General features: G+C 46.0%; 1 protein-coding gene across 11 annotated transcripts in view; it reads left to right on the top strand.

Annotated features, from left to right (window-relative positions):
• The window catches only part of ANK3 (ankyrin 3), a 2,005,091-nt gene that overhangs the window by 1,788,340 nt on the left and 188,786 nt on the right, over positions 1 to 27,965 (top strand). For all 11 annotated transcript variants that reach the window (XM_086921764.1, XM_086921763.1, XM_086921757.1 and 8 more), the window contains 2 exons: positions 11,901 to 11,997; positions 20,965 to 21,193. In XM_086921764.1, the coding sequence (XP_086777890.1) occupies positions 11,901 to 11,997; positions 20,965 to 21,193 (326 nt within the window). The remainder of the gene's footprint in view (positions 1 to 11,900; positions 11,998 to 20,964; positions 21,194 to 27,965) is intronic.

Genomic DNA, 27,965 nt, shown 5'->3' with positions numbered 1-27,965 from the left:
CATTCCGTTCATCAATTGTGTATCTTTTGTTTTCTGGGCTAGCGGAGCAGCTAGGCGCTGATATCTCTTTTCAGGAGTTGGGGGTCGCAATTAAGGAACTGGTAAGAGGCAAGGTTCCCAACTCTGACGGGTTGCCCATAGAGTTCTATGCTAGTTATGCTGCAACCCTTATTTATTTATTTATGTATTTTGGAATTTTGTAAAGCGCTTGGTTACGCGCTCCGGCGTGTCCCCGCGCTGAGAGAAAAGCCTGTGAGAGGGTCAGGATATTACAGCAGTGCTAGGCGGAAGAGATGGGTTTTGAGGGCTTTTCGAAATTTGGTCTCAGAAGGTTCGAGGCGCAATTCAGTGGGTAGCAGGTTCCAATTCTTAGGCTGCAAGGTGCCTGAAAGATCTGCCCCCCATCCGAGCTTTACGGATTTTGGGGACAACAGCCAGACCCATGCCGGAGGATCGAAGCATCCGCTCTGGCCTATAGGGGGTGATGAGGCTGTTCAGAGGGCCGGGTGCTCTACCTCCAAAGATGCGATGGCACGTGCATAAAGCTTTGAAGGTAATCCTTTCACGGATCGGAAGCCAGTGAAGGGACCTCAAGGCGGCTTTAGAGGGTGCTCTCCTAGGAAGCCTCAGCACCAGCCGGGCTGTGGCGTTTTGCAATACTTGGAGACGGTTGAGACTTTTGGCCGTAATACCCAGATATAATAGGTTGGCGTAATCGAGTCTCGATGTTACCAAGGCATGCACAAGAGTTTGTCTGGCACCAACCGGCAATAGGTCAAGGACCTATTGCCCCTAAATTGGCAGACATCTTCAATGGGGAGTTGGCACAGGGCCTGCTCCTGTCAGGTTGATTCCTACTGCCTCTTTTCAATGCAGATTAAAAAATTCGGAGCAAGATTCTGGTGAATAGGATCTTGCCTCACATTAGTAAACTTCTACATCCTGACCAGACAGGGTTTGTCCCCACTTGTAGCTCTCTACATAATATACGCCAACCGATTCATGTCTTGTACATGCATTAGAGTTTCTCGCTGGATTCCCTAGTGCTGTCCGTGGACATTAAGAAAGCATTTGATTCCCTCATCTGGAAATTCCTATACACCACCCTAATAACTTTGATTTATACTAACCAGATGGCGAAGGTCAGAACAGGGTCGGTAATATCAGATTTCTATCTGGTCAAGTGGGATACCACTGTTATTTGCCCTTGCTATGGAGACTTTTGCCTTAACTGTACAGGAGGGGACGCATTATTGAGGACTTAAGATGGCGGCGGATAGCCTGTATATTTCTTTATATGTGGTTGATATGCTCCTATATATGTGCTGCGAGCCACCTGACCTGACGGCCATCGACGTTTGGGAAGCTATCAGGTCTCATGGTCAGCTGGTGTAAATCTAGTGCTTGCGTGCTGCACTCCACAGCGAACCGTGCAGATCGCACTCGAGATGTGGTGGAAACTGACTACTATTTAATACTTGGGGGTAGCAATATGTAGATCAGTGGAACAGCGCCTTGAAGGTAATTATAGTAGGACCTTCTCTGAGTTGCAGTGCTAGGTTGCATTCTGGAACACCCCCCCCCCCCCCCTTTCTGTTAGTGGTCAGATTGCAGTCTCGAAGATAGTGATCCTATCATACTTTCTCTACTTTTTTGCTGCCTTGTTGGAACTCTCGGGGGAATTTTTCAGGGAATTGGATGGGTTTCTTCTGACCCTGTTTTGGGGCTCCTGTAGACATTGAGTAGTCTTGCCAAAGCTACACCTCCCGGTGGATAAGGGGGGGAATGACTGCCCTAGACCTTGAACTTTATTATTTGCCCGCAATATTACAGTGGATGGCCAAGTTGCGATCTTTCCTTTGAAACACCTTGGGTTATGGAGTGCATGGCCTGCCCTCTGAACTTTTATTCCGGATTTTGTTGAAACCAACCCCGCATCGATAGCTACAGGTGCGAATAAACTGATTATGGCACTTAGGTACGTCTGGGCAGGCCACCTCAAAGGGCGAACACAATGGTCCCCTGTACCTCCAAGCACCCCTTGCCGACTGCACAGTATTGGCCAACCCCGGGGAACTGAGTAAGCCTGCACACATGGACTGAGGTGGAGTTTACTATGTAGGGTTCATGGGAGGCAAAATCACCCCCTTTGCAGATTTGCGAGAGTTATATGATCTTCCAGCTGGACAATTCCTTGTATACGGGGTGCTGACGAGCAGGGTGCGTCATTGGTGGGGTTTGGAGTCTGCTGAGCCTTGAAACACGAGTGCCTTGGTTGCTCTTCTTTAGAGGGATTTTCTGAAGACTGATCTGTCCCAGCTGCATCAGCGATGGATGAGGGATCTGGGGCCGACCTTCGATGAAACTGCTTGTAGGAAGACCTCGGCTTGCACCCCCAAGTTCTCCAGTAATGCTAGGTTTAAACTGATGCAGTGTTACTTCTTGCTCAGTGCAGATCTGACCCTGCTGCACGTTCATACCAGGTTCCCCGGAACCACATCGGTGCGCCGCATCTGAGGCGAAGAGGATGCAGTCTTAAGCTAAATGGTCTGGAACTGTTAGACGCTGACCCCCTACAGGAATACTGTGTTACAGGTTATCTGGAGAGCTATGGACAGGTCCTTTGATAGTACCCCACAATTGTCTGCAAGGTCTTCATAGACGCAGTGCTGTTCACAAGGTTACCAGAAGGTTCACAGATCTGGCACTTATCCTTGCCCGTTGACAGTTGATGAACTGGAAGTCGGATGGAAGTCCCGATCTCTGCAGGTGGTAAAAGGATGTTATTAAGTGGGTGGACTGTGTGAGAGAAGCGATGCGGAGGAAGTGAGATATGGGGTGCATAGGATCCCAACCTTGCCGGCTGTTGGCTTACCCTAGACTGGATTCTCAAGGCAGGGTAATCAGTGGCAGCTCCTCTGCTAAGGCAGAGGAGCGTCAACCCACAGTTCTTAGAGCAGTGAAAAAGGAAAAATAAAAAAAACAATGTAATTTTCATTTTATTCTTCGCTACTGCAGGGCTGGGTTAGGGCAGGCAGGGCTGGTGGCTCAGGGAGGATGAGTGGTTTGGGCACACTTAAGTGTGCATGCCTGCTTGCCCGGCCGTCTTGGCCCTGCCAAACGTTCATGCTCACATTGCAAATTGTCCACCAGGCTATAATGCATAGCCTGGTGGGGAATATGCACAGGCTCCCTGTTCCGTCCTGAGCGCCAATCCACGGCGCTCAGACCAAACACAACACGGCATTGCAGAGTTGTGATTGGCTCAGGGGAGCCTGTGTGCCCAAGTGCTTTCTACAGCTTAATCCGACTGGCGTCAGGAAGAGAAGCGGAGACGGAGGAGAGGCGTCGGACAAGGTAAGTGCTTTTTTATTCTATATTTTTCAACTCCTCCCCCCCACTCACCACCCCTGTTTCCTACCAGCCGCCACTGAGGGTAATTATGGAGGAGGAACCGTCTGGGGGTCCCCAAAGGCACCAGCCACACACTGGGGCAGTCCAACGATACAGTGGTTGCTTCACCTGGGGTGGATCTGGGCAGGGGACCCCTGTGGGCCTGACTCCACAGTGCGTGGCCATTTAAGTGTGGCGTTGCGATTGGTCCTGTTTTTGGGACCTCTGAAATAAAGTAGTCCCTGAAAAGTAAGCACTGAAAGGATACAATGAGGCCATGCTCCAGGGCAGGGACACAAACAAGAAGAGGAAATACAGCCCAAATAAGGTTATGAATGAAAAGCAAGCAAATGAGAATTCAATAAAGCCAACCAATAGTAGTCAATATGTGGGCACTTAGCCCTTTGTAAGCTGACAATAAATAGGTCTTTTCATCAACAGACTGCTTACGCTGGCTGGTAGGCAAGACCTAAAAAAAGATTGTTTTCTGTAAAGAATGCATTTATGTGATGAAGTATTTAATTTCTGAACATTGTGTGTGTGTGTGTACATAGAATTTACACATCTTTAGTATGCATACTCTGGACCTACATTGAAATTATTTAAAAGCTAACATGATGACTTTGTTCAACACTAACTATTGCTACAAGATACGGGTCACAAGCTTGAATTTGAAAAAGGCCACCGTAAGCTTCCCTCTTTCCAAAGCAATAAATTGGTGGTATTATATTGCATACTAGTAGCACCTGCTCTGTACATTGTTTAGAAACTGCAGAAGCACCTCCTGAAGTGCTAATTAAAGCCACTCTTATTATTATTATTGAGTAGGCACAAGCCTGCCTGAAAACTTCATGGGGCCTTTGACACAGTACTCCAACATTGTAGTGTGAGCCACTTCCTTCTGAGCAAGTGCATACTAGCTATTGAGATTGTGCGAAGCACAACACTAGGTGGTTTAATGATCCATGCATTCTGTTAATATCCATCAAGGTTTACCTATTGAAATTTCGTACATGTTTTTCCCCTTCTCGTTCATAAATAAATCATGCTCAGCGAGCAAAAGCCATGAGGGCACACAAAATGAGCTAATTATGTCCCCACAATATACATGTGCTTTGCACCTTGTCAAAACCCCTGGTGGAAACGTTCTGGGCTTTAAACTAGCTCAGGCTTTGAATTTTGGGGTATGACAAACCAAGGGATCACTGCTGTAGTGATAGTTTTTTTTTTTTTTTTAAACCTTTATTTGGAGACAAGCAGGTACAAGGGAAGTGTACATTCAAAACATACAGTTACATTCGGCCATTACGATGGTACGTCAGTGCCTAGAAAACATACAAAAAAAATAAGTAAATAAGGAGACACAAGGAAGTACAGGGCAGGGCATCAGTCAATACAAGGAGCAGCAACGAAATGTGCAGGAGATATTAAAATACAATGATCCAGCATGGGCAGGCGAGCCAATAAGACAATGCAATACGAATACAGTACATTAGCGGAGGACACGTGAGCCAGAGGGGACACAAATATGAGGAGCACTGGATAGAAGGGTGCCGCATAGGGATACAATCTGGATTCCCGATAAACTACCTGCCCGGAGAGAGACCCCCACCCCCCAATAGCCCGCAGGAAAAGGAGACAATCAGCCCCCCCCCCGATGTCGTAAGAACAGCAGGTGTCGTGTAAAATCCCAGCCCATCACATTGTCATCAGCCTATCCCCTCTCGGTCCTCAAGTTCAGAATCAGAGTCCCGCGCCGCCCTGGTCAGAAGGTACACCTGGAGCGGACTCCAAAAATCCCTTGGTCTGCATCGTACAGGCATCAAGTCAGAATAGATATTGTACTGATCCTGACAGTAACTGAGGTCAGTCACCCAGTCTTGAAAGCGCGGCGCCCTACCGCGACCCCAGCAACAGGCGACCCTACGCTTAGCCAACAGCAGGGCCACGTCAACAAATCTACGGTGAGAGGCAGGTACATCCTTAGAGAAGCCAAGTAACATCACCAAGGGGTCAAACGCCACCCCATCCTCCGCCATAACCTGCAGGGCTTCATGAACCTGAGTCCAATATTCCAAAACCCCCGCACAACTCCAGGCCAAATGTAAAAAATCAGCGCCTTCCGCTCGACACCTGGCACACCTATCATCCTCCGCCAAATGAAACCGCAGTTTCCTCGCCGGGGTATAGTAGTACCTCTGAACAAACTTGTAATGGATAATTTTAAGGCGACAACTAGAAGAGACATTGGCCGTGAGGCCGCAACAATATTTCCACTGCTCGTCTGTAATAGGAGCACCCAATTCTGCAACCCACTGCTCGCGCACTCGATTGGTCGGGACCGATCGCTGTCGGCGAATAGCCCCGTATAACTTCGACACCAGGTGTCGCCCATCTGAAACCAGCAGCACATGGAGGGGGAGGGTCACCCCAGGCTCCGAAGGGTAGTCCGGTAGCAGAGCGCGCATGCCCTGCCGCAGGCGGACAAAATAGAACAGGTCTAGAGGGGAGCAAGCTGCCGAACCGAAGAAATGAGCCTGCGTACGGAAGGCACCTTCATAAAACAAGTCGCCCCACGTGAGGATACCAAGCCGCTTGCACATTCGCTGAAACCCCGTCTCCAACAACAGCGACAGATCCGGATGATAAGACAGAGGCAAGGCCGGCGAGTAGAGAAAGGAAACGTCTAGCAAATGAGCCATCCGCTTCCAAGCATCCACCGTGCATGTCACCGTCGTGCGGGGCGTTTCCACATCTGACACCTTGCCCAAAACCATCCCCTCCAGAGGGAGCGGATGGGCGACCCAATGCTCAGCAGCAATCTGGGGCATGAACGGCGTGGGGCGCATCCAATGATAGGCATAATGCGCCTGAGCGCTGAGATAATAGAGTTCAAAATCAGGGACATCGAAACCGCCATCAGCATAAGGCAACGTAAGAGTAGCCCAGGCCACCCGCGGCTGCTTGCCCCCCCAGAACAATCGCAGAAGCTCAGAACGAAGTCTACGAAAGAAATAAGCACCAGGATGATACGGAAGGTTTTGAAAGAGATAAAGAAAGCGGGGCAGAACCACCATCTTGATAAGAGACGCCCTACCGGCCATGGAGAGAGGTAAAGACATCCATCTGGTGACATCATCCGCCAGCTTAGTAATGGCCACACCATAGTTGAGCCGAACCGCGTCTCCCCTATCCAAGGATACAACAATACCGAGATAACGCAACTCCGAGTCACACCATTCCAAAGGGTAGTCAAGGGGGAACCTGGCCACCGCAGCCGTGAGGGGGAAAAATTGAGACTTCCGCCAGTTGATATGAACCCCGGATACACCTCCAAAAGCGACCAGCTCCCGCAGGAGCGAATTAAGGTTATTCTCAGGGTCCTTGACATAGAGTGTGACGTCATCGGCGTATAAAGAAATGCCGACCTGCCGCTGAAGACAATTAAAGGCGCTCTGCTGATGAAACTGACGTATCCTACAGGCAAGCGGCTCAATGGCGATAGCAAACAAGAGGGGCGAGAGGGGGCACCCCTGTCGGGTCCCTCTCGTGAGAGGGAACGAGGGGGACAGCACCCCATTCACCACTACCCTCGCCATCGGATCAGTATATAAAAGCTTAACCCAAGAGATGAATATCCTGGGGAACCCCATCCGACAAAGAACATCAATAAGGTAGCCCCACTCGACAGAGTCAAACGCCTTAGTGGCATCAAGAAAGATAGCGGCAACCGGGACAGTGGGATCAATGGTCGACACAAGCGAAAACAAAGTGCGAAGATTGTGAGATGTGGCGCGGCCGGGCACAAATCCCGACTGGTCAGGCAACACGATAACGGGCATGAGTTCGGCTAGTCTCACCGCCAAGACCTTCGCGAGAATTTTAACATCACAGTTGAGCAATGAGAGGGGCCTGTAAGAGCCCACATCCAGTGGATCCTTACCCGGCTTGAGCAGCGACGTGATGGCGACCTCCCGCATGGAGCCCGGTAGGCGTCCCTCCTCCAGCGACTCCTCAAACACCTCCCGGAGCACAGGGGCCATGATGTCAATATAGCACTTATAGAATTCAGCAGGAAGGCCATCCAGCCCGGCGGCCTTCCCATTAGAGAGAGACATGATGGCATTCCTGACCTCCTCCACCTCCAGGGGCCTGCCTAAGAACTCCCGATGACCGTCCGATAGCCAACAAAGCGCCAACTCGTCGAGGAAGCCACCGTATCGAGTCTCACCCGTCTGCTGTGTCGTGTAAAGGTGTGCATAGTGATCTATAAATGTGCGCTGAATCTCCGAAGTGTCACGACAGCGAGTGCCATCCGGGGACACCAATTCCAGCACGTCCGACCCATGCCTAGGATGTCTAGTAAGGGCAGCGAGGACCTTACCGGGCCGCTCCCCCTCGCAGTATCGCCTCGCCGTCCAGTATTTCCCCCTGTGCTTAGCCTCTCGAGCAGCCTCCTCTTCATACTCGGAGAGCTTAGTGCGGAACTGTGCCAAAAGATCAGGGTCTGAAGTCACCTGCATCCTGCGCTCCAAGTCTCGCAAGTCAGCCTCCAACCTCTCTAGGGTCCGAACAATCAGACGGAGTACTCCACAACTTTTAGAAATAGTGACACCCCGGATCGTGACCTTGAATGCCTCCCAAATGACCTCAATGCTCTCCACAGAGCCCTTGTTTCTAGGGAAGAACGCCTCCACCTCCGCACCGAGTTCCTCCTTGAACACCGGGTCAAGCAAAGCAGTCGGAAACAAACGCCAAGGCGGGCGCGGCCTGTGTAACCCGGGGACGGACAAATCAACCTTCACCGGACAGTGGTCGGAATACGTCCTGGCTAAATGTGTGACCCCCCTGAGGCCAGCCATCAACCCTCTAGAAAGAAATACATAGTCCAGTCTTGCCCATGATCGAGCATGTGTGGTGTAATGAGTGCCCTCCCTAGTGGCAGGGTGGGTGTGCCTCCAGCTGTCAACCATCCCAGCCTCCTCCACTATCCCCCGCAGCACATCCCTAGCCTGTACATTGTACTGAGGGCTACCCTCCGATCTGTCCAACTGGGCCTGAAACGCAAGGTTGAAGTCACCCCCCCACACAATGTGAGTAGCATCCACAGCAAGAACATGACCCCACAGAGTGACAAAAAAGATTGGCGTATCAACATTGGGAGCATAGCAGTTAACAAACAGTATAGTGTTCTGCCCAAGCCGTCCCCACAGCAGCACATAGCGCCCCTCAGGGTCCCCCATAGATCCAAGTTCCTGAAATGCAAGCGACCTCTTAACAAGGGTGACAACCCCACGAGCATAAGAAGAGTATGAAGCAAACCCCCTGGCCGCAGCCCACCTTCCGCCGAAAGTGGGGGAGGGAGCGGGGCGCAGATGCGTCTCCTGGAGAAAAGCAACATGAATAGCATGCCTGTCCAAATACTGTATCACACTACGACACTTCCTGGCATCATTAAGGCCCCGTACATTCCAGGTCAAAAACGAGATCTGATTCTCAGCAGCAGTTGACATCACATAACGTAAGGGCCCCACAGGACCCGGTAACCAAATACAGGGCATCCGACTACCATCAACAGCCAACGATAGGTCCACGCCCCAGGGAACGGGACGACCTCCACAAACACTCCATACATTTCCCAGTCGTCTCCAAAACAACCAATCAAGAACAAAACAACTCCCCCCCAATCGACCTATCCACGCAGCAAGCACTCAGGACAGACTACGCGCCACACGCCGCCAAGCCATTCCACGCGGCCCACATCTCGCACACGTGCTACGCTCGCAGAGCGCACCCCGGCACGTGGCAGCCTAAGATGGCGGCCGACGCACTCGGGCCCAAAATGGACGGAATCACGGATCCCAGAACCCGTCCCGTAAGATAGGAAAGTGGAACAGCCCGGATAGCGGGCGCAACGGCATTTCCGTGCACTCAGACAACAGTAGCAGCTACCAAAACGAACCAAAAGACCCGGGCAAACAGACATGGACAGCGTCAACCCCCCCCCACCCACCCACCTGACACCACCCCAACTATCAGGCCGCATACACCCCTCCCCCCCATCCCTCAACACACATCCAGTCAACCAACATAGGACTAGAATCCAAACAAAAGGTAAACATGGGGCACACCCTCCGGGGAACCTTCCAGCGGTGCACGACACCACTCCCTCACGCCACGCCAGTGTCCGCGCCAACGAGTATCAGGCGGCACCAGGCGCAGCGCGGGGGGGTGGGTGCCCAGAGCGCGACATCCCATAACACCATCCCGCGGTGCCATCCCAACCCCACAAAAACAGCAAAACGCACTCACTCGTCATAAGACAGACACAACCCACACATCAGCAAAAAAGTCAAAAACGGACAATAGCTAGGCCGTAAATACTGAGAAGGAAGCCAGCAGGTCTAAATACAAAAGTTACATGTCCACAATACTACAAGAACCGGGAAGAAGATAGACAAACTCCAAAGTCACCAGAATCAGGCGACCTCCTCCTCAGCAGCCGAATGATCACCCTCCGGATCTCGATCGTCACCACGATCCCCAGCAGCGCGCTCGCGCTGGAGGCGCTTCGCAAAGTCCTCAGCATGCTGTGGGTTGGTGAAAAAATGTTGTTTAGCCTGATGCGTCACTCTAAGTTTAGCCGGATAAAGCAAGGCGTAGTCCACTTGAAGGTCCCGAAGCTTCCTCTTCACCCCCAAAAACTTCCGACGCTGGTCCTGCACCAGCGGTGTGAAGTCGGGGTACATGGTGAAAGACACCCCTTCGAAGGAGAGAGCCCTGTTAGTGCGGGCCGCCTGAAGAGCAGCGTCTCGATCACGATAGTTCAAGAGGCGCGCAATGATGGGCCGCGGTGCAGCCCCAGAGGCCGGTCGAGGTCCCAATGTCCGATGCGCTCTCTCGACGATGAACTGGGACGAGAAGACTTCCGTCCCAATTGCGCCCACCAGTAGCCTCTCCACATAAGTCTCCATTTTGCCCACATTCGTGGACTCCGGCACACCTACAATGCGCACGTTGTTGCGCCTACTCCTCGCCTCCAACTCCTCGTTCTTGGCGGCAATGACACGCAAGATATTGTCCATTCTCGCCAGTTGGGTGGTATGGGTGGCCGCCGTGTCATCATGGTCCGAAATGCGCTGTTCAGCCGCCGTCAAGCGCTCCTCATGCACGTCCAATTTCTGAACAACCGCATCCATGCGCGACGATATCTTGTCCACTTTGTCCACTATAGTGGCGAACCCCTGCCTCATCTCCTGCATCATTTGGGCGAAGTCCGGCGGAGGTGGGTGCGGGACACTCTCAGCGACATTTGGGGGGGGGGACCGCGAAGCCCCAGCTTCCTGAAGCGAACGCGCCCCACGCCTGGCCCCTCCAGAGTCAAAGGACAGTTTGGACTGTTTAGTGTCCGGCTTCCCCATAACGGTGGTAAAGAAGGGAAATGAGGCAAATGGGGATCAGGATACAGTTCGGACAAGGGCCCCGGCCAAGCAGTAAGCAGCTCGAATCGTGGGGGCACGAGCAGGCCAACACACCCCGCCACTCCCACCGACGAGTAAAGGCCGTCGTCGTGCCCAGCCCAAGGGGGGCAAACCCTCAACACCCAGGTATTAAATCCGTTGTACCTCCGTGGGCGATGGTATCTGGCCAGGCAGATGGGAGAGCCGAGAGATAAGTCCGACACCAAGGGAGAACCAAGCGTCTCGCCCGGCCAGCAACCGAACTTGGCGGAGAAGGGCGGAGCTAGGCCTACACCCCACGTGCAGAGCCCCGGACTGGCATGAACAGTGACGCCGGGCAAGAGGGCATCAGACTTCCAGAGCGCGAGTCGGAGAAACTTGGGACCGTCGTAACTTCGGCCAGCAACCTCCGAATGGCTCAGGAGTTGGACCGTGGGTGGACAGCCGATATCCCAACCGATCCGTGGGGTCAGGTCAGGGCGCAGCGATGGTAAACAGGATACCTAGGCGGATAATAGCTCCGGGCAGCGGGAGCCTCACGACAGTGCGGCCATTCCGCAGTGCGCCCTCTAGCGCCCCCCCTGCTGTAGTGATAGTTATATATTAAATTGAAGCATCAAAAAAATAAAATATCTACCAGCATTTGAAAAGTGTTGTTATCATTTCACTTGTTGAGGTTGTAATTCAGTTAATTGATGCACAATCTGTCATTCAAACTTTATCTAGTGTGTATCTTCATTTATGTTTCTTTTTAATACTTTTTTGACTGTAATTTGACTTTTTTGCCTTTTTTAAAAATCTTTTATCTTGTTTGAATATTTTTTGTTTTCTGGGCTTCTTTCACCAACAGTAACTTTTACAATTTCCAGCTCTGTATTTTTCAGTGTAAGTGCGGTTCATACCCAGTCTGGTTACTGGATTCAGACTGGGGTTTTTTGCTGTCACACCACTGATTCGTCATTTCATAATTTTAAACTTTTCCTGAATGAAAAAAACTAAACGCTGATTATTATTATTGTATCCACATTAAGTGTACTATCTTTTCAGGGGGTACATCGCCTGCTCAGTGGGAAGACATTACAGGAACGACCCCATTGACGTTTACAAATGACTGTGTTTCCTTCACTACGAATGTCTCAGCAAGGTAAGAAAATAATAATATGCTGACTTTCTGAAACTTTTGTTACATCCTTGCAAAGTTTTTTTTCACTGAAACAGCAGTATGGATTTGATCTGTGCGTGTATTTTAAGTTGCTTGTGGCAGAAAACCTTGTGATATATATTGAGCAGAATTTTGTTGTGAAGGAGCAGAAATATGAGGTTGCCATATTTGTGAAACTGAGAATAAACATCAGGTATTACCATTTTTCAGCAGTGAATACCCTGAGTGGGTACTGTGTGACTTTGTGAGAGTAATTGTCTGTGGTATTTTGTGTTTCTTATTTTTTTTTAGTTGAACATAGTTTGCGGTTCTCACCGCATTTGATTTTCATATTTGAATGCCTTGGTTCCTCATTGTGGTATGTATCAATGGGCACTAGCCGAGCAGGCGGTGCTTGGATTTCTTGATCCTAAACTCGCAGTCATATAGCCATTAAAGACTATCGGAAAGTCTCAAGTTCAGGCTGACTGTGATGGAGGGCTGGCTGGATACAGGGACTAGGTTAGTCCCGTTGAAAAAGTTACCCTCTCAATGTCTGGAGCGAAGAGTCCAGTTCGCGTTGGAGGAGACTGCGTGGAGAGCAACATGGCCGTTCGGCCCTGTAGACCATAGAGCAGACCTGGCATCACAGACGGTCGTCGCTGTAGTGTGAAGATTCTGACAACGTCGCAGCCGTTGTTGCTGCAGCTTTGCATTGGCAGTCACCACTGGCAGTCATTGCTGCAGTGCTAAGTGCAGGTCAAGTGTTGTTGGTTACAGCTGGCGGTCACTGTAGCATGAAGAGCCTGATTCATTGGAGCTTCACAATAGTGTTGCGTGGAGTGGCAAGATCTCAACATGAATGAGCTGTCCACAGTTGCAAAGAACCCAAACTTCAGGAGTCCACTGTGATGCCAGCCAAGGGTCCAGGACCTGGGTATACGCCTCTTGGGGTTTAGGGACTCACTCTAGCAGAGGCCAGCAGGGCTCAGGCAGGTCCAGTTGCAGATCCTTGCAGGTCCAGTTACAGCTGGTCAGTTGCAATAAGGCCTCTGGAGCTTGTTGTGACACTGTAGCACAAAACAGGAGCTCTTTCAACTGACCCTTGAAGTCCCTCAGGTTAGCATGGGATAAAGGAAGCCGGTCCAGTCTTACTTTTCTGAGAGCATGGCTGGCTTTATGCAGCAGGGTAGTCCTCCTTCTGTAATGTCCACAGGTCCAGGAGTGTACTGAAGAGCTGATCTGAGGGTCCATTATTTGTACCTGGTGCCAGCTCTCAAGTGGGAGGAAATTCTAGACTCAACCCACATCTGGTTGTGGACTTTCCTTCCCTCCCTTGCCCAGGCTCCCAGGGGCCTCTGCTGACAATAAGCTGTTGTCAAGTTCTTTGTGAGTGTGCTGGAGGCAGCCCCTTTAAAATGTAATTAGGACAGGAAACAGCTCTGCCTTTCCCATCCTCACAGGATGGTCCATCCGGCAAACATCTAGTCCCACTTCATCAGGGAGGAATACATAGAGGCCATGGGACCCAGGACGCAGACACCAAATGGTTACGAGAAGAAAATGACAACTTTCTAAAAGTGGCATTTTCAGAATTGTGACTTAAAATCCAACTTTACCATTAAAGAGCATTTTAAATTACAATATGTTTGAGAGTAAACATGACATTCCTACCTGCTCCCTACCAAACATTATCAGTTATTAAATGTAATAAGGCAACCCAGAGTTATTCAATTGGAGAGAACCGCCTCACAGTAGACAAAAACAAATGTAGGAGTCTTTCACAACTGTGACATGTATATCCTAAGAGCACATGTCCAACTTGTAAATACACTGCACCCAGCAGTATGGGCTGTTTAGTGCCTAACTTAGGGGTGACTTATATGGATTAAAAGGGGGAGTTTTAGGCCTAGCAAAGGGTTAATTTTGCCAGATTGCATTGTCAGTAGTTTAAAACTTCATACAGGCTGCAGTGGTAGTGAAATGTTTAAAAGGGTTACTTAAGACGATGACACAATCAGTGCTGCTGACTAACTAGTAGCATTTACTTAACAGGCCCTGGGTACATGTTGTACCATTTTACTAAGGAGTTATAAGTAAATTAAAGGTAATAATCAGTTCTAGACCAATTTTATTATGTTTAAGGGAGAGATTATAAGCACTTTAGCACTGTTTATCAATGATAAAGTGCACAGTACTAAAAGCCAACAAAAACGGGTTCAGAAACAGGAGGGGTGAGCAAAAATGTTTTGGGGTGATCCTGCAGAGAGGTCCAAGTACAACACTAAGCATGTTGCATTATTGATTTTCAACAATAGCATCTCTCTTTGCAGATTTTAATTTTTTTTGTCTAGGGGCAACAGATTGTGAAATTATACAATACAACAGCACAAATGCTGTTCTTTGAAGACTAACAGATGGTACACTGATTAGTACCGCTAACTTGAACACCTAAACAGCACAGTAGAAATACGGGCATACTCTATGGGCTATAGAATTAGCCTGTACTTGAGCAGAGAATGGCTACTTCAATGATGCACTGATTAGTCTTCAACTCGTCTGCAGACTTGTTGTGCATCTATAGGCCTAGCTCAACATCTAGCATGTTAGCCCCCTGATTAGAGTTTGTTGGCTACCTAATTATGTTATTAAAAAAGTAATCAAAATTCACACCCTAAGAGTATGTATTGCAACCTCCTCCTCACGGGCCAATAAGCCCATCCTTTCCTCTCCTGTACCAACCTGTGCAACCATACTCTGTGAGCAACCACCAGTCTATGAATTCAACATTACAACGTCCTGACCTCCCTCAAGACATCTTCACCTGCTTGGGCCATCTGGAATGTCAGATCAGCCAGTAGCTCACAGATACATAAAACAATTGGGACACCAAGAATACTCTTCTAAACTTCACAGAGGAGCTGCTGAACAGCAGGGGCCTGTACCATCCCTACAAATTGATCCTCCTTAGCTCTCAGCTGCCTTTAACACCATTGACTATCAGATGCAAATTGAAAATTGTCATCTTCATACTATATCACAAAAATGGTATTAATTTGCCCCATAACTGTCCAGAACAATGAACATCAAATGTTTTCTTCTCCGGAGTTTTGCTATGTCCCCAAAGACATTTAGTATATTTATGCCTTCTTGGTTTTCATGTGGAAGCCTACAGGAAACATGAACACATGTAGGCTGAGGAAAAGACGGTGTTTTTGAGTGTCCGTGGTGTAGTAATGGTAAAGGCAAGGACATTCAGTCTTGTTCCGACGCCAAACTCAATGGGATGGTGGGAAACTTAATGCCAGATGTCCGCCTCATGTCTTGTTCTTTTGACTTGAATAAGTAACCTTTCTAACAAAAATGCTGTGCATGGGGCCATGCAGTGCATTATAACAATATCAGTTTGAGTGAACATCTATAGAGCCAGGTGATGGCAATAAAGATATTGTAGCAACAAACGAGGAGTAAATTAAATACGTACACATATGAATGTAGTAAGTTCCATCATGAAAGTGAAGAGAGTTTATTTAACAGGAAAAACAGGGCTGTATTGTCATCAGTGAAAGAAATATGCCCAAGTATTAATATATTTGAATACAGGGGAAGGAAGAGATTTTACCACCGACAGAAAGTTAGATGTTCAGTCTCGCTTACACACAGCTAGCATTTAGGCTGTGTGTTGTTAAAAGACCTGATGTGTACAATAACCCTACTTAGATTAGACTTTAGGTCAGCCCCCCTGCTCATGATTGTTTGGCTTTCTCATCTATCCCAAAGCTTGATTTTAATTTTTTGATGCCTTTGATACTTTTGTTTCCTTTTTTGTGTTTGTCCCATCCCAGAGCATAGCTTCTTTATCTTGCTTGGTTTGTGTGTTTCTTTCCATTGGTTACAGTCATGGAACTACTTTTTCCTTTCGGCACTCCATGAGCTGTATCACCTGTTTAGTGACTCGCCGTCACATCCCCACCTCACCCAGTTTAGCCCGTTGCTCCCCCCTGCACATCAGCTGCCCTCCCCACCAAGGTCATCTTTTTTTATTGCTTATATTTTATTTTTACAAGCACTCTGTGCACCTCTGTTGCTCTCCCATCCCACTATCCTGACTCAGGCACACGTGTGTGGCGACGCATACACCAACACATGCACCATTTCACAATGACAGGCATTTTTGCGGGTGGGGTTTCTAGCTGTCTGAACTGCATTGGCAATCAGCATTGTTTTCTTTTCTGCCAATGTTCGGCATCAGTAGCAAGCATTGGCAAAGCCTACGTTTCAGCTAACGCCTTTGATACAACCTCTTCCATGATGTGCGTAAACATATTGGGCATGTTACATTTCTTTTGTTAATTTCTTGATTGAAGTTATAGACACCACTGTTCATTATTAAGTACCCTATGTCTCCCGCAGACATCTCTAACCTATGCTGATGTTTCACATTTTATTCCCCTCAGTATTGGTGGTGTTCAGTTTGTGACATTTACCACTTAAATGTCCTTGGCGCCTGAAAACAGATGGTGTTTCAATAGTTAGTGTACACAACTATGTTATAGATTACAAAGATGCCGTGATGTGCCCAGAAGTGCTGTGAAGTCTAACATAGTTCCATCTATGTTTGTGAGGCAAAACATCTCCCCATAGATCAGAAAATGAAAAGTATGCAATTGTGGGAGAACATTAGAAAGGACATCTTACTACTGCATGGTGACATTCATTTCAAACTGTTACCTATCTGTTCAATTTGAACCCACAACACTGGGCCAGGGTTTCGTGCTGACCTGAACACCAACTAACCTAATTTTATTTGCCTTCTTACAACCTGCAAATATTACACACAGGGGTCTATATTTTGTGGATTCAGTAATAAGGCTATTGCATTACTTTATTAAAAATGAGAGAGATGTGCAATAGATCAGTTACTCCACACTGCTACCATTATTCCAGCTCTTTAAATGGCCTGATCTGTGGTAAACAGCTGTATAAACGTGGTCTTCAGCTCATGCCAACATGGTGTGCATTTTGCTAAGCATACCCTACTCACTTGGAGGCTCTTATGTTACTTGTTTCCCTGCATGTACACTCAATCCCATATTTTGAAGGAGGCCAGGTACCTCCCAGATCCCTGTGGGGCTGGATGGGACATATGTGAGACCTTCCATGCTACCTTTCTATGGCCATCCTTGGGGGTGTGCTAATAGTCATGATTAGTGTATCCCCGAATGATTTTCTGTAAAATTACTGGTGCTGTTTCACCATATTTGTGTGCTGTTGCAAGTGAAAGGCTTTCTTCCATTTACATAGGGACAAGGGGGCCTTCGAAAAGGAAGATCGGTCCACTTCAGATTGTTCAGGAGCACTGAAAGCACCCGCACACTTTATTTGGGGGGGGGGGGGGGGGATATTTAAACAATCTCTTCTGCAAACTTGCATTGGAACCAAAACAGATGCTCATTAGAAAGTCCATCAAATCTGATGGCTTGTGCAATGGTGGGAAGGCAGTTAATCAATAATGCTGGTTTGCTAGGAATTAATAGTCCCTGTTTTAAATCAAACTCCAGGGAATCTGTCTCGAGAGAATATTTTGGATACAATTAATGCCCACCTCCTGCCATATGTATGCAGTTACTTTTTTACGCTCAAAGCAAGGAAACTCCTCCACATGCCCCAACATATTTATTTATTTTATTTATTCATGCATTTTTGTATAGTGCTAACATTACCCCAAGGGGCAAGAGTGCATTATAGTACATTTGTCATTACTGGTTCAAGAATTAACAAATATAATTACATGAGCTCTAGAATTACAAAATGGTAAAAAAAAGAAAACAAGGTGTACAATGGGAATATACAGCAGTGAAAAAGTTGTATATGTCTGATGAAGGTAAGGTAGTGTAGTTCTGGGCCAAGAGGTGGGTGAACCTGTTCTCGATGGATGGTATTTGCTGTAATGTCTTAGCTAAGCTATTGTTTTTTCTTTAAATATATGCCTATTGTCATTTGGACATTTGAACATAGCCATTTTTCAGAAAAATCAACATTTGGTTTCTAAAACTTTTCTATTTATAGATGATTGCTTACATTACATTACAAAAGCAGGATTCCTTTTTCAGAACGTCACAAAAGTCTCCAACATGGGTTCAATGCACTGATTGATCGTATAGGTCTCAGTTCCTAGGGTTCCCAGCTGGAACCAGCGTGTGCATACCCTCCACCAATCTCATGACCATTGGAGCGTAGTGTGGTTTCTGATAAGCTCTCAGTATCGTATTGTGTTGTGGTTCGCATTTGACTTTAAGTGTGAGTCAAATGGGAAAATGGGAAACTGGGATCAATCATAAAGAAATTAGCTAGGTAACCTATACAACAGTATCGTAACTACGTCTCTAGTGGTGGGGGGGGGGGTGAGAATGGGCGTCACAGCCCCAGTATCTATGAGGGTGTGTAACATGAGTTGCCATCGAGTAGTAGTGCCCAAACTATTCATTACGTGTGGTGGTCATGGCTGGAGAGTCTATGTCTGGGGGGTGGGGAGAGACCGCAGCAATTGCAGTGCATGGCTATCAAGTAGGTGTTAGCAAGTCATAGCACTCAGAGTGAGGTAGGCCTTACCTTCAGGCCACTCATTCCCCTTGATGACTTTCTCATCTATCTCTCCATCTGCAGTGGGCCCTCTGACCCCCCCGGGTCGCCATCTCAAGAGTCCATGTCCCTCTCCGGATGCCCCCAGCTTAACAGAATTTCCGCCCATTACTCGGCCAGTGAGTTTCTGCAAACTCCACGGGCATCTTCCCGTCTAGGGGCATGTTCTGCCTCTGCCCATGTTTTGACGTCCCTCACCCAGGTCTCCAGCTGGCTAGCTAAATCGAGAGCCAAGTCTATGAATCAAGAGCCCACTTTACACTTTTTTGAGTCTGGGGAAACTCCTAAAAGACAGATCTGTACAGAGCAGGGAAAAGTGTGTCCCATTGTGGTCTGGAGCTGCAACAAAACTACAGTTCAAAAAATCTGTAGTGTGGGGCACCCACACGTAATATGTCAGAACTCTGCGTCTGGAACTCTTCAGTGGGAACATTCATGGGGCTCTCCCACATATATGACCTTCAGTCTATGCGGTTTAAGGTATGTCATATGTAGGTAATTAAATTATATATATTTCAGCCTAGAATTTAGTGATACCTTATTAGTGTAGACGAGCATCCTATCCCATTCTGACTGGGATATCGTTTCCTAGTACCCCCTCCAATCAGGCCCTAAGAGACAAAAGTGGTCTCCTCCCCATTTCATTCAGGGCTTTATAGACCCATGTCACAAGGTGTAGTGTGGAGCCCATAGAGAGAAGTGGAAGTAGTGTGTGAGGTAGGGGCTCATACCATCCGTTGTCCCACTTTGTAAGTCACGAACTGACCTCTGGGCAGGCCGTGAGTTTTAGAGAAGTACTCCATTGGAATTTGAACTCCCTTTAGGAAACAATTTCCCATCATCTCAAGGCCTGTCCCTGTCCATTCAGAGAGTTTGGCAGCAGTGAAATAGTCCACAGCGTCTCCATGCGGAAGTCCCACCAGTGGTAGAGCAGGGGAATATGGTGAGCCCTCCGGGTTCGGACATGGCGATGACGCCAGCAATACAAAGCCACTTGTGCCAGTGTACTAGGCTGGGGAGGGCTATCTATGGCCGAAGCAGGCGGGCCAACAGGAGTCCCTGATAGGGGTCAGACCTAAGAGATCCGAGTCATGATTGTGGGTATTGTCCATCTAGTCATCCATTGCAATGGAACAGGCAAAAAATACAGTTTGAACTCTGGGTCCCCCAATCTTCTGGCATCTGGGGGTTGCCTCAAGACCTCCAAAGACACTCAATGGCAGGCGCTATCCCAAATCAAGTCGCAGAGAAGGGCATCAAGTTGTTTGACTCCTGCCACGGTAATCTGAACTGGCAGGTTTTTAAAGAAGTATAACAAACGAGGAAGCATCACTATCTTGGAGACACGATACACGCTCCACAAGTGACAGCCGCAAAGACCTCCAAGAGTCATAAAGACCTCCAGCGTAAAGCGAGATAAGATGTTCATGGCCTTCTATCGTTATTCCACTACCTCTGCCCTGTCTCCGGAATAGTTCTGCCAAAGGCTCAATAGCCAAGGCGAAGATCAGAGGGGACAATGGGCATCCCTGCCTTGTCCCCTAACTACTGCATATGTAGCAGAAATTGTGGAGCCCGTCTTTACTCGTGCCGTTGGGTCCACATAAAGGAGGAAAACCCACTTGATTCATCTCTCCCCCAACCCCATCCTTTAGCCAAGCTATTGTTAAAGGAGGAGGATTTTCAGTTCCATTTTGGAGGTTGCCAACACGGTGGTAGTCCGTAGGTTTGGAGGCAGCAAGTTACAAATTCTGGTTGTTCTACCCAAGAAGGATTGCGCCAGGAGTCGTTCTTTTATAAAAGTCTGAGGTTTTAGCCACAAAGCTCTGGTGTTTTACAATGATCTAGAGCATCCTGAAAGCTTGAGTTTATTCACCAGGTAACGTGGAGTGGATGTGAGTGTTGCCTTATGGGTGATGCAAGCAGTCTTGTATACATCTCTGGCTTCAGTGGGCAACCAGCAAAGATAGACCAGCATAGGTATGATGTGGTCATTATTATGAGTGTTTTCTGCTGTGAACGGGCTTTTTCTTTATTAAGAAACACACCATCAGAATAGAAAAGAATGACTTTTTTTTGAGCTTGCTAAATTTAGTCAACTGATAATGCTTCCGGTGCCCTATATGGAAGATGTATTTTGTCATCAGAGCTAAACATTTTGCCTTCTAATGCTTCACTGCTATATGGAAATGTAACATCCAATGAATTACAATATGGTGGCTACTGATAGTCCACTCTCCTTAAATAAGAACCTTTTTTGATTAAGGAAATTGTGTCCGTTTCAAAAAATAACACCCTTTTCCTTTTATCTGTTTCTTCTTAACACAGGTTTTGGCTGGGAGACTGCCATCAAATCCCAGAGACAGTCAGCCTTGCCACACAGCTGTACAGAGAGTTAATCTGTGTTCCGTACATGGCCAAGTTTGTTGTGTTTGCCAAAATGAATGACCCAGTGGAAGCCCGCCTGCGCTGTTTTTGCATGACAGATGATAAAGTTGACAAAACGTTGGAACAGCAGGAGAACTTTGAAGAGGTTGCCAGGAGCAAAGACATTGAGGTATACTTCCTTTTTCATAATGACTCCTTTCTGTGGTTATGTATAGGCTCTGTTGTCCAATGTGTAGTATTAGCAGACGTGTTCATGATTTCTGACATTGGGACATACAGCTACACATTGTGAGATGCGCAAGAGGTGAAAGACAACCTAAAGCAACCAAACAACATAATGTTTAACAGCCAGGATTACACTATATTTCCTGAGATGTCAGTTATTTTATTATTTGTGCTCCTTGTAACAGTTTCTATACAAGTATTCTTCTCAGTGTACATCTGCTTACAAAGTGACTAGCCCAAGAAGAATGAGGCTCAATCTTTTTTTTTATGGGCAAATGGACTCCATGATCAGATATGTGGATCTCGATCAGTTCATTTATTTAAATGTTTTTGCGTTGTCAGCATATTGCCATCTGGTCATTTTGCAAGCCCTCTTAGCCCATGAACATAGGACCCATAACTGTTTATTTTACATTTTGTTTCCACAAAATATATATCATTTGTACTTGGCACTTATTTGCAGGGGTAGTTTTAAAGTAAACTATACTTTATGATAATATGGTGGGATTCCTTTCAGGTATAGAAGAATCTACACTCTGGTCTGTTCTCCACACTGCCCTACAACTCAATTCTGTAGCTCAATGCTATAAACTGTTTTTGATCGAGAACTAGAGGAAGAGGCTAATTAGCTATCAGGGTTTCATAACATAGGTCATGCTTGGGTTTGGAGGATAGTTATTATACTTACCTGAAAGTGAAGTCATGTTTCTTTTCTAAATGATGACTATTTATTGTATTTTTTGCTGAAACATTTGAAAATTAAACATATGTATATACTTAAAACATTTGTGTTCATTATTTAGGATGACATATAAACAAAGAGCAGGTGTTCTTGTATTCCTGAACAAAGCATCTATTTGTTCAGGGATGCTAAATTATAAAAAAATGTCTTTTAGCAAGATTGAAATTGTAATTTTACAAAACTGGAATATTAGTAGATGCCTATGAAACAAAATCTTTTAGACAATTAGAAGAAACAATAGAAACGTTGACAAATAATTATATTATCAAAGCATTTACTTTTATGATACAAGTCTGTTATGTTGTTAGGTATGCTTCCTGTAGTAAATCATATTCATTAGTTGTTATGAAGGTCCATATCTACACTGAAAGGTAGAGGTCTGTATTTCTTCATTTTGATTACCTTAATTATTGACTCTCTCTCCACTGTGTCTACTTACACTCTTCACTTTTGGATATCTGTTCCTTGTTGATTTTGGTTTACCTTAAAGAAAGATTTATACTGTTGATGGCTGTCTGGAAAGACTAGCTTTCCGTCTAGCTAGTGAAGGAGGATAGCCTCTGCTGTAAGAAGCTTCGCTCCTGAGAATGACAAGTCGCGAAGCAGGAGAATAGTCAGGTCTAGTGCATACCTGTTAATGGCCAGGCTTTCATTTTTAAGGCCAAGGTGTATGGAGGGCATGTACATGCTGTACACTGCTCCTTCCCCACCCACAAAGGGAATTTGCTCCCATCCAAGCTATGCACAAAATCAACGCCAGTAGTACTTCCCTCCCATTCCCTCTTGCAGCATTTTTTACTAGTTAATTCTGACCCCCTCTGCCAGTAGAGGTAAAGCCTCTGGGTCACCTGTAAATGTCAGACTTGCTTGCACTTTTAAAGAAATTGTATATTTATGTCCAGTACTTGATGCCTTACAGAATACCCTTAGTGCATTTCTGCTTATTAGCACAGTCCCTAACACCATAAAGGAATTTTAGGTCGCACCTTCATTAAGGAAATCACTGACTGAGTCTGTATTCATATCTCACTACAGAATTATCTCCAACTTATCTTACACACTTAAACTCCAGGAACAGACAGACACTAGTCAACTAAATTCTTTTCAAGAGTATAATCGTCTACTAAATGGATTACGGCGGTCTTTACTCTGGTCTTGGCTCTGAGTCAGTAGTCTTATTGTTTCCATGACCTTCGATCAGAGTTGTATGGTTGAAGCACTTATTCTTGATAGGAAAGAGTCTAAGGAAAGAGGTTCTGGCATCATTTTTCACAACATTTTCCAATACTCTTTTTGTACTTTAGATAACCTGGATGGCGTTGAGAATCTTGGTTTTGGCTTTAGAATCTCTTAGCAATGTTCTTTAGCTGGTGTATTAGTGTGTCGTCCCCCGGAGCAGAGCTCAAAGTTCCTTTATTCGTTAGGAGAAGCTCACACCCCTCATTGGTTACAGTATGCCAATATTACAGTACTTGGGACTTTAATTGTCACACTGATCATGAAAAAAATCTGTCAGCCAAGAAATTAAGTGGAAATCTATCTACTTTAAATATTTCCCAGGCTGTCAGTGGTCTTATGTAATTTACTGGCCACACTTTGGACTTAATATTTACCAATCCTAATTCATTAAAAAATTACTAAGCTACATTACCGATTTGATTGGGCTATATGTTGATTCCTTTTGTGCTGGTTGTGGCTTCTAATAGAGCCTGGAATAGGCTTGAAGTCATTGATGGTAAGGGTTTTTGCCATTGGAGTAAAATACAATATTCTTGTTTTGGAAATATTTTGGTTAGGTCCTCCCGGGCTTTGATTGGGGAGTTGGATAAAGATCTGGATGTGTTAAATAAATGGTTTATTGATGCTATAAACTGAGTTAGCACCACTGAGATTTGGCGGCTGTAAGCAACAGGCCTCATCAGTCCCTTGTTTCTCACCAACTTTGCCTAGTGAGAGATTAGCTTGTATCCTCTTAAGTATAAGGTTTGTTATAGAGTGGCTATTGAGAGCTATCATAAATCTATTAAAGAAACTAGAAATAAATATTTCACTACTAAAATAAAAAGGCCCAAAAATGTTCCCTGGAGATTTTTCAGATTGTAAAACATTTCCTCCATCCCATAACCCGTTCCTTTGAAACCCAACCAACTCAAGAACTGTGTAGTAGAGTATCTTAATTGTTCGCACAGAAGATAGAAGTGATTCATACTGGGTTCACAAATAGCAAGTTATGGCCGGTGGAGATGGAGCGGGCCCCCAGTTGTAACCACCTTACATGTTAAAAGCTTGCTTGCTGAGTTTCAATCAATCACATGACAGCAATCTGACTAATACTGTTAAGAATTGGAAATCTGGCTAGCCTATCGACCCTTGTCCTCAATGTTAACAATTTTCGTGATTTTATTAAAAATAAATGTTTATAATTTCCATATAACCTATGGACATTATCAATCCTATCTCGAATTTCATCCTAAATTTGTTGTTAACCCTCGCACTACTCCCAAAACGATGGAAGCTGATGATGATTAAACCTCTGCTGAAGATGCTGGCAGTAGAGCCCAAAATCCTAACATAAATCAAAATGTAAGAATAGCTAGGAAATTGATGGAATATCTAGGCGGCTCAAGCGATTGTGTTCCTTTTTAGTCAGGATTTAGACCTCTGCATTCTACAGAGTCAACAATTCTTGAAGTACTGGATCCTAAAAGATTACTGTTGACAATGGTAACAATACTGTCTTAATATTTCTAGATCCGTTTGGAGCGTTTGACACTCTGTCATAAGCATTATTGTTACAGAACCTTCCTGGCATTAAAATGTGTGGCCTAGCTTGGCAATGGTACCAAACATTTCTCACAGGTAGAATTAAGATCGTCATGGTTTGTCACTTCAACTCAGGGGAAAAATTGCATGAATACTGGGTCTCTCACAGCACATCAGTTAGCCCTCCATGCTTCAGTATTGACATGACCCTGTTGGCCTCTCTTATTGATTATTTTGGTATCACTGTTACTTCTTAGGCAGATGATATATCCAATTGATCTTTAGATAATTAATTTTGCTAAAAATTGAACGTTGAGCACTGTTGGATGGAATGCAATCATCTAAAAAACAAAATACTCCTGTTTGGGGAAAATAACACTTTTTCTGCTTTGGACTGGTGGCCAGATTGACTTGCCAAACCACTCCTCCCCCTCACAGAAGTTGCAAGGAATTTTGGGATTAGATTTGACAGAGATTTATCTTTCCATCTGAAAATACTTGCTGTGTCTGGAACATGTTTTTATCTTATGAAAATCTCTGAAAAATGTATTGACTTACTTCCTTAGATGCCCACAAGACAGTTGTTTATGCATTAATCACTTCTAGGATTGACTATTGTCTTTACTTAAGAATTCCTAAATACTTGATCAACAGATTGCATGCCATGCAAAATGCTGCTCAAACTCCCTCACAGGAGTCCTGCATCTGAGTGGCTAAGGGTGCTCCACAGGTTCCCAGTGAAGAAGTGGTTCCTGTGAATACCCTTGTCTATCGTTTTTTGGGCTTTTATTTAAACTGACCCAAAATATCTCTCTGATAGATTCACACACTATTGTACTCAAAGATTTTTAAGATCCTCTTATACTAAAATGCTACGGATTGCTAGCTTTGGATTGATTACCAGAGGTGGGAGACCCTTCTCAGTTTTAGGAACCAAAGCTTAAAATCATCTCCCTATTTCTCTGAGGCAGGTAGAAAGTGAGTACATTTTTGGAAAACATTTGAAGACCTTGTTGTTCTCCCTACCATAGGAGCTTCCTCCTGCCTCTATTACTGTTTCAGTACTTGTACCTTGGACCAGCGCCTGGATGCTCGTTGGGTTAGTAGAGTGTTTAATAAGTAACTGTTTCATTCAATTTTTTCATTATGCCTTTAAATTATATATTTCTGCCACCGTGTACGGACAAAATAGTCACAAAATGCCATTCCTTCAGTAATCCGTATATCCTAAAGTTCTCAGTATTTGTCCTTCTTCTTGTGTATATGAAACTATATTTGGTTTTGGGATAGGAAAGAAGCATTTTGCTTGCCACATACTTTAAAATCAACTTGTGTTCTGGTGCCAACAAAGAAGGTTATTTAGGGTTTTGGCAATCCTTTTTTTTTTTTTTTTTTTTTAGTATCACCACCTGTAGCCAATTATGTGTCTTAGTCTTATTGTGAATGTTACTAGCCTTGCCCAATGTATATTAAGCAGACCTTTCCCGAGGCATCCATAACATTCCCAAATATACCCTAAATTCTTTCATTCTTTTGCTGGCTTATGACACTGAAATTCTGAAAGTTGATATTTTTCTCTGGCCTGAACCGCACATCATAGGAGCCAAAGAATGTCTTCTTTGACAAAGTGCACTTTGGAACTATGTGCAAGATTTCCTTTATCCTCGCCTAAGTAAGTTCTGAAAATGGTTTCTGACACCAGCCTTGCCCCTTCTTTTCCATCATGTTAACTTCCCTGGGACTGAATCCGTAACCGTAACTATGACGCTTTGTCATCTCTGCATTTCTGGACTTCACGAAGCCCTGCTCTAAGTTCATGGTGGGTTCTTCTTTGCTTGACTTTATGAATGAGCTATTCATATTAGTTCAGGAACAGCTTTCTGCATTAACTGCTGCCCCAGGGTTACACACTTTATGATAATTTCAGTTTTTAAGGAGTTGACCACTCTGACTTTGGTCCCGCCTTCCATTTCCATGACCTTGGACTATGGTTTAAGTTTCAGCACCTTCTTACTTTGTTGCTTAGTGCAGACATGCTTTCTTACTGATCATACAAGAGAGATAGGCATGCAGCCCTAACATTTGATCCTGGAAATGTTTCTATTATGTTCCTAGAAACAATCATTTGATTATTTCTTGTGATATTCAGCTGCTGTTAATTTTGAATCTGCCTTCCTCACCCTTTGTCCAGGACAGCTGTCAGCATCTTGTGGTGAGGTTTTTTCATCTCTGTCTTTAGTTGAAATAATCTTTTTGCTGTTTCTGAGGGACGATATTTTCCCTGAACGTTTCCAATTCTGCACTTACCTTTCAGTCTTAGTCTTGTTGCACTGAGCACGAAGTTAACAACATTCATCCTTGAGTACCCCTATCTAAAGAAATCGCCCCATATTCACATTTCATTATTGACTGACCATAACCTCTTCTGTTCATCTCATTAGTTTTCTAGGTTTGTGAAGCTGTCAGGTTCATGGTGGTGTTTTTTTACTCTTACACTGTCTCTGTGATACCATTCTGCATTGAGCAGGTACTCTGTGCGTCTTACATCTGATAACTACTAGCCGCAGATTCCTTAACGTAGAATATCCCCCAGACGTGCGACTGGACCCGGAAAACTTTCTTGCCCAGCATCCCTGCGCGCCGGGGCGGGCGTTGCCACGCGACTCCGCCCGACGTCCTCCGCGGGCGCGACGTCAGCGAGGTCACATAAGCCCCATCCAGGCACGCTGACAACAGTTTTCTTCTTTTCCGCGTGCAACGTGGACCCGGATAGTGTTACTGTCCGGTTCAGGCCTTTCTCTTTTCTCTCTTGAGCGTTTTTTCTGGGTACAGTGTGTAAATGCCTTTGGGTTTTAAAGCGTGCTCGTTTTGCGCACGCCAGATGTCGGCGACGGATCCCCAATCCATCTGCATCAACGTTGACCTGACTCCGGTTGTGGACTCTACGGCGCCAGGTCGTCGATTCCTCTTCAGACGCCTGTTTGTCGCCTGAGGTTCGGCGGTTGATGATGTCATTCTCCCCGGGGATGGGGCGCCTAATTGTGGCTTTTTCCCCGGAGTAGTCTAAGGACGGTTCTTCGCCGTCACCAAGGCCGCAGTCTTCGCCGGAGGCGCCTCAGTTTCCTCATTCTTCAGCCCCCCTTTCCGGACTTGGCCTTTCTTTTCTCCGGTTAGCCTGGGGGACACCGCCTTAGTTTGCAGCCGTCGCCCA

This window comes from Lissotriton vulgaris, chromosome 5 (genome assembly GCF_964263255.1).
Source record: "Lissotriton vulgaris chromosome 5, aLisVul1.2, whole genome shotgun sequence".
Taxonomy (NCBI): Eukaryota; Metazoa; Chordata; class Amphibia; order Caudata; family Salamandridae; genus Lissotriton; species Lissotriton vulgaris.
This window is presented reverse-complemented; position numbering and strand designations above follow the sequence as displayed.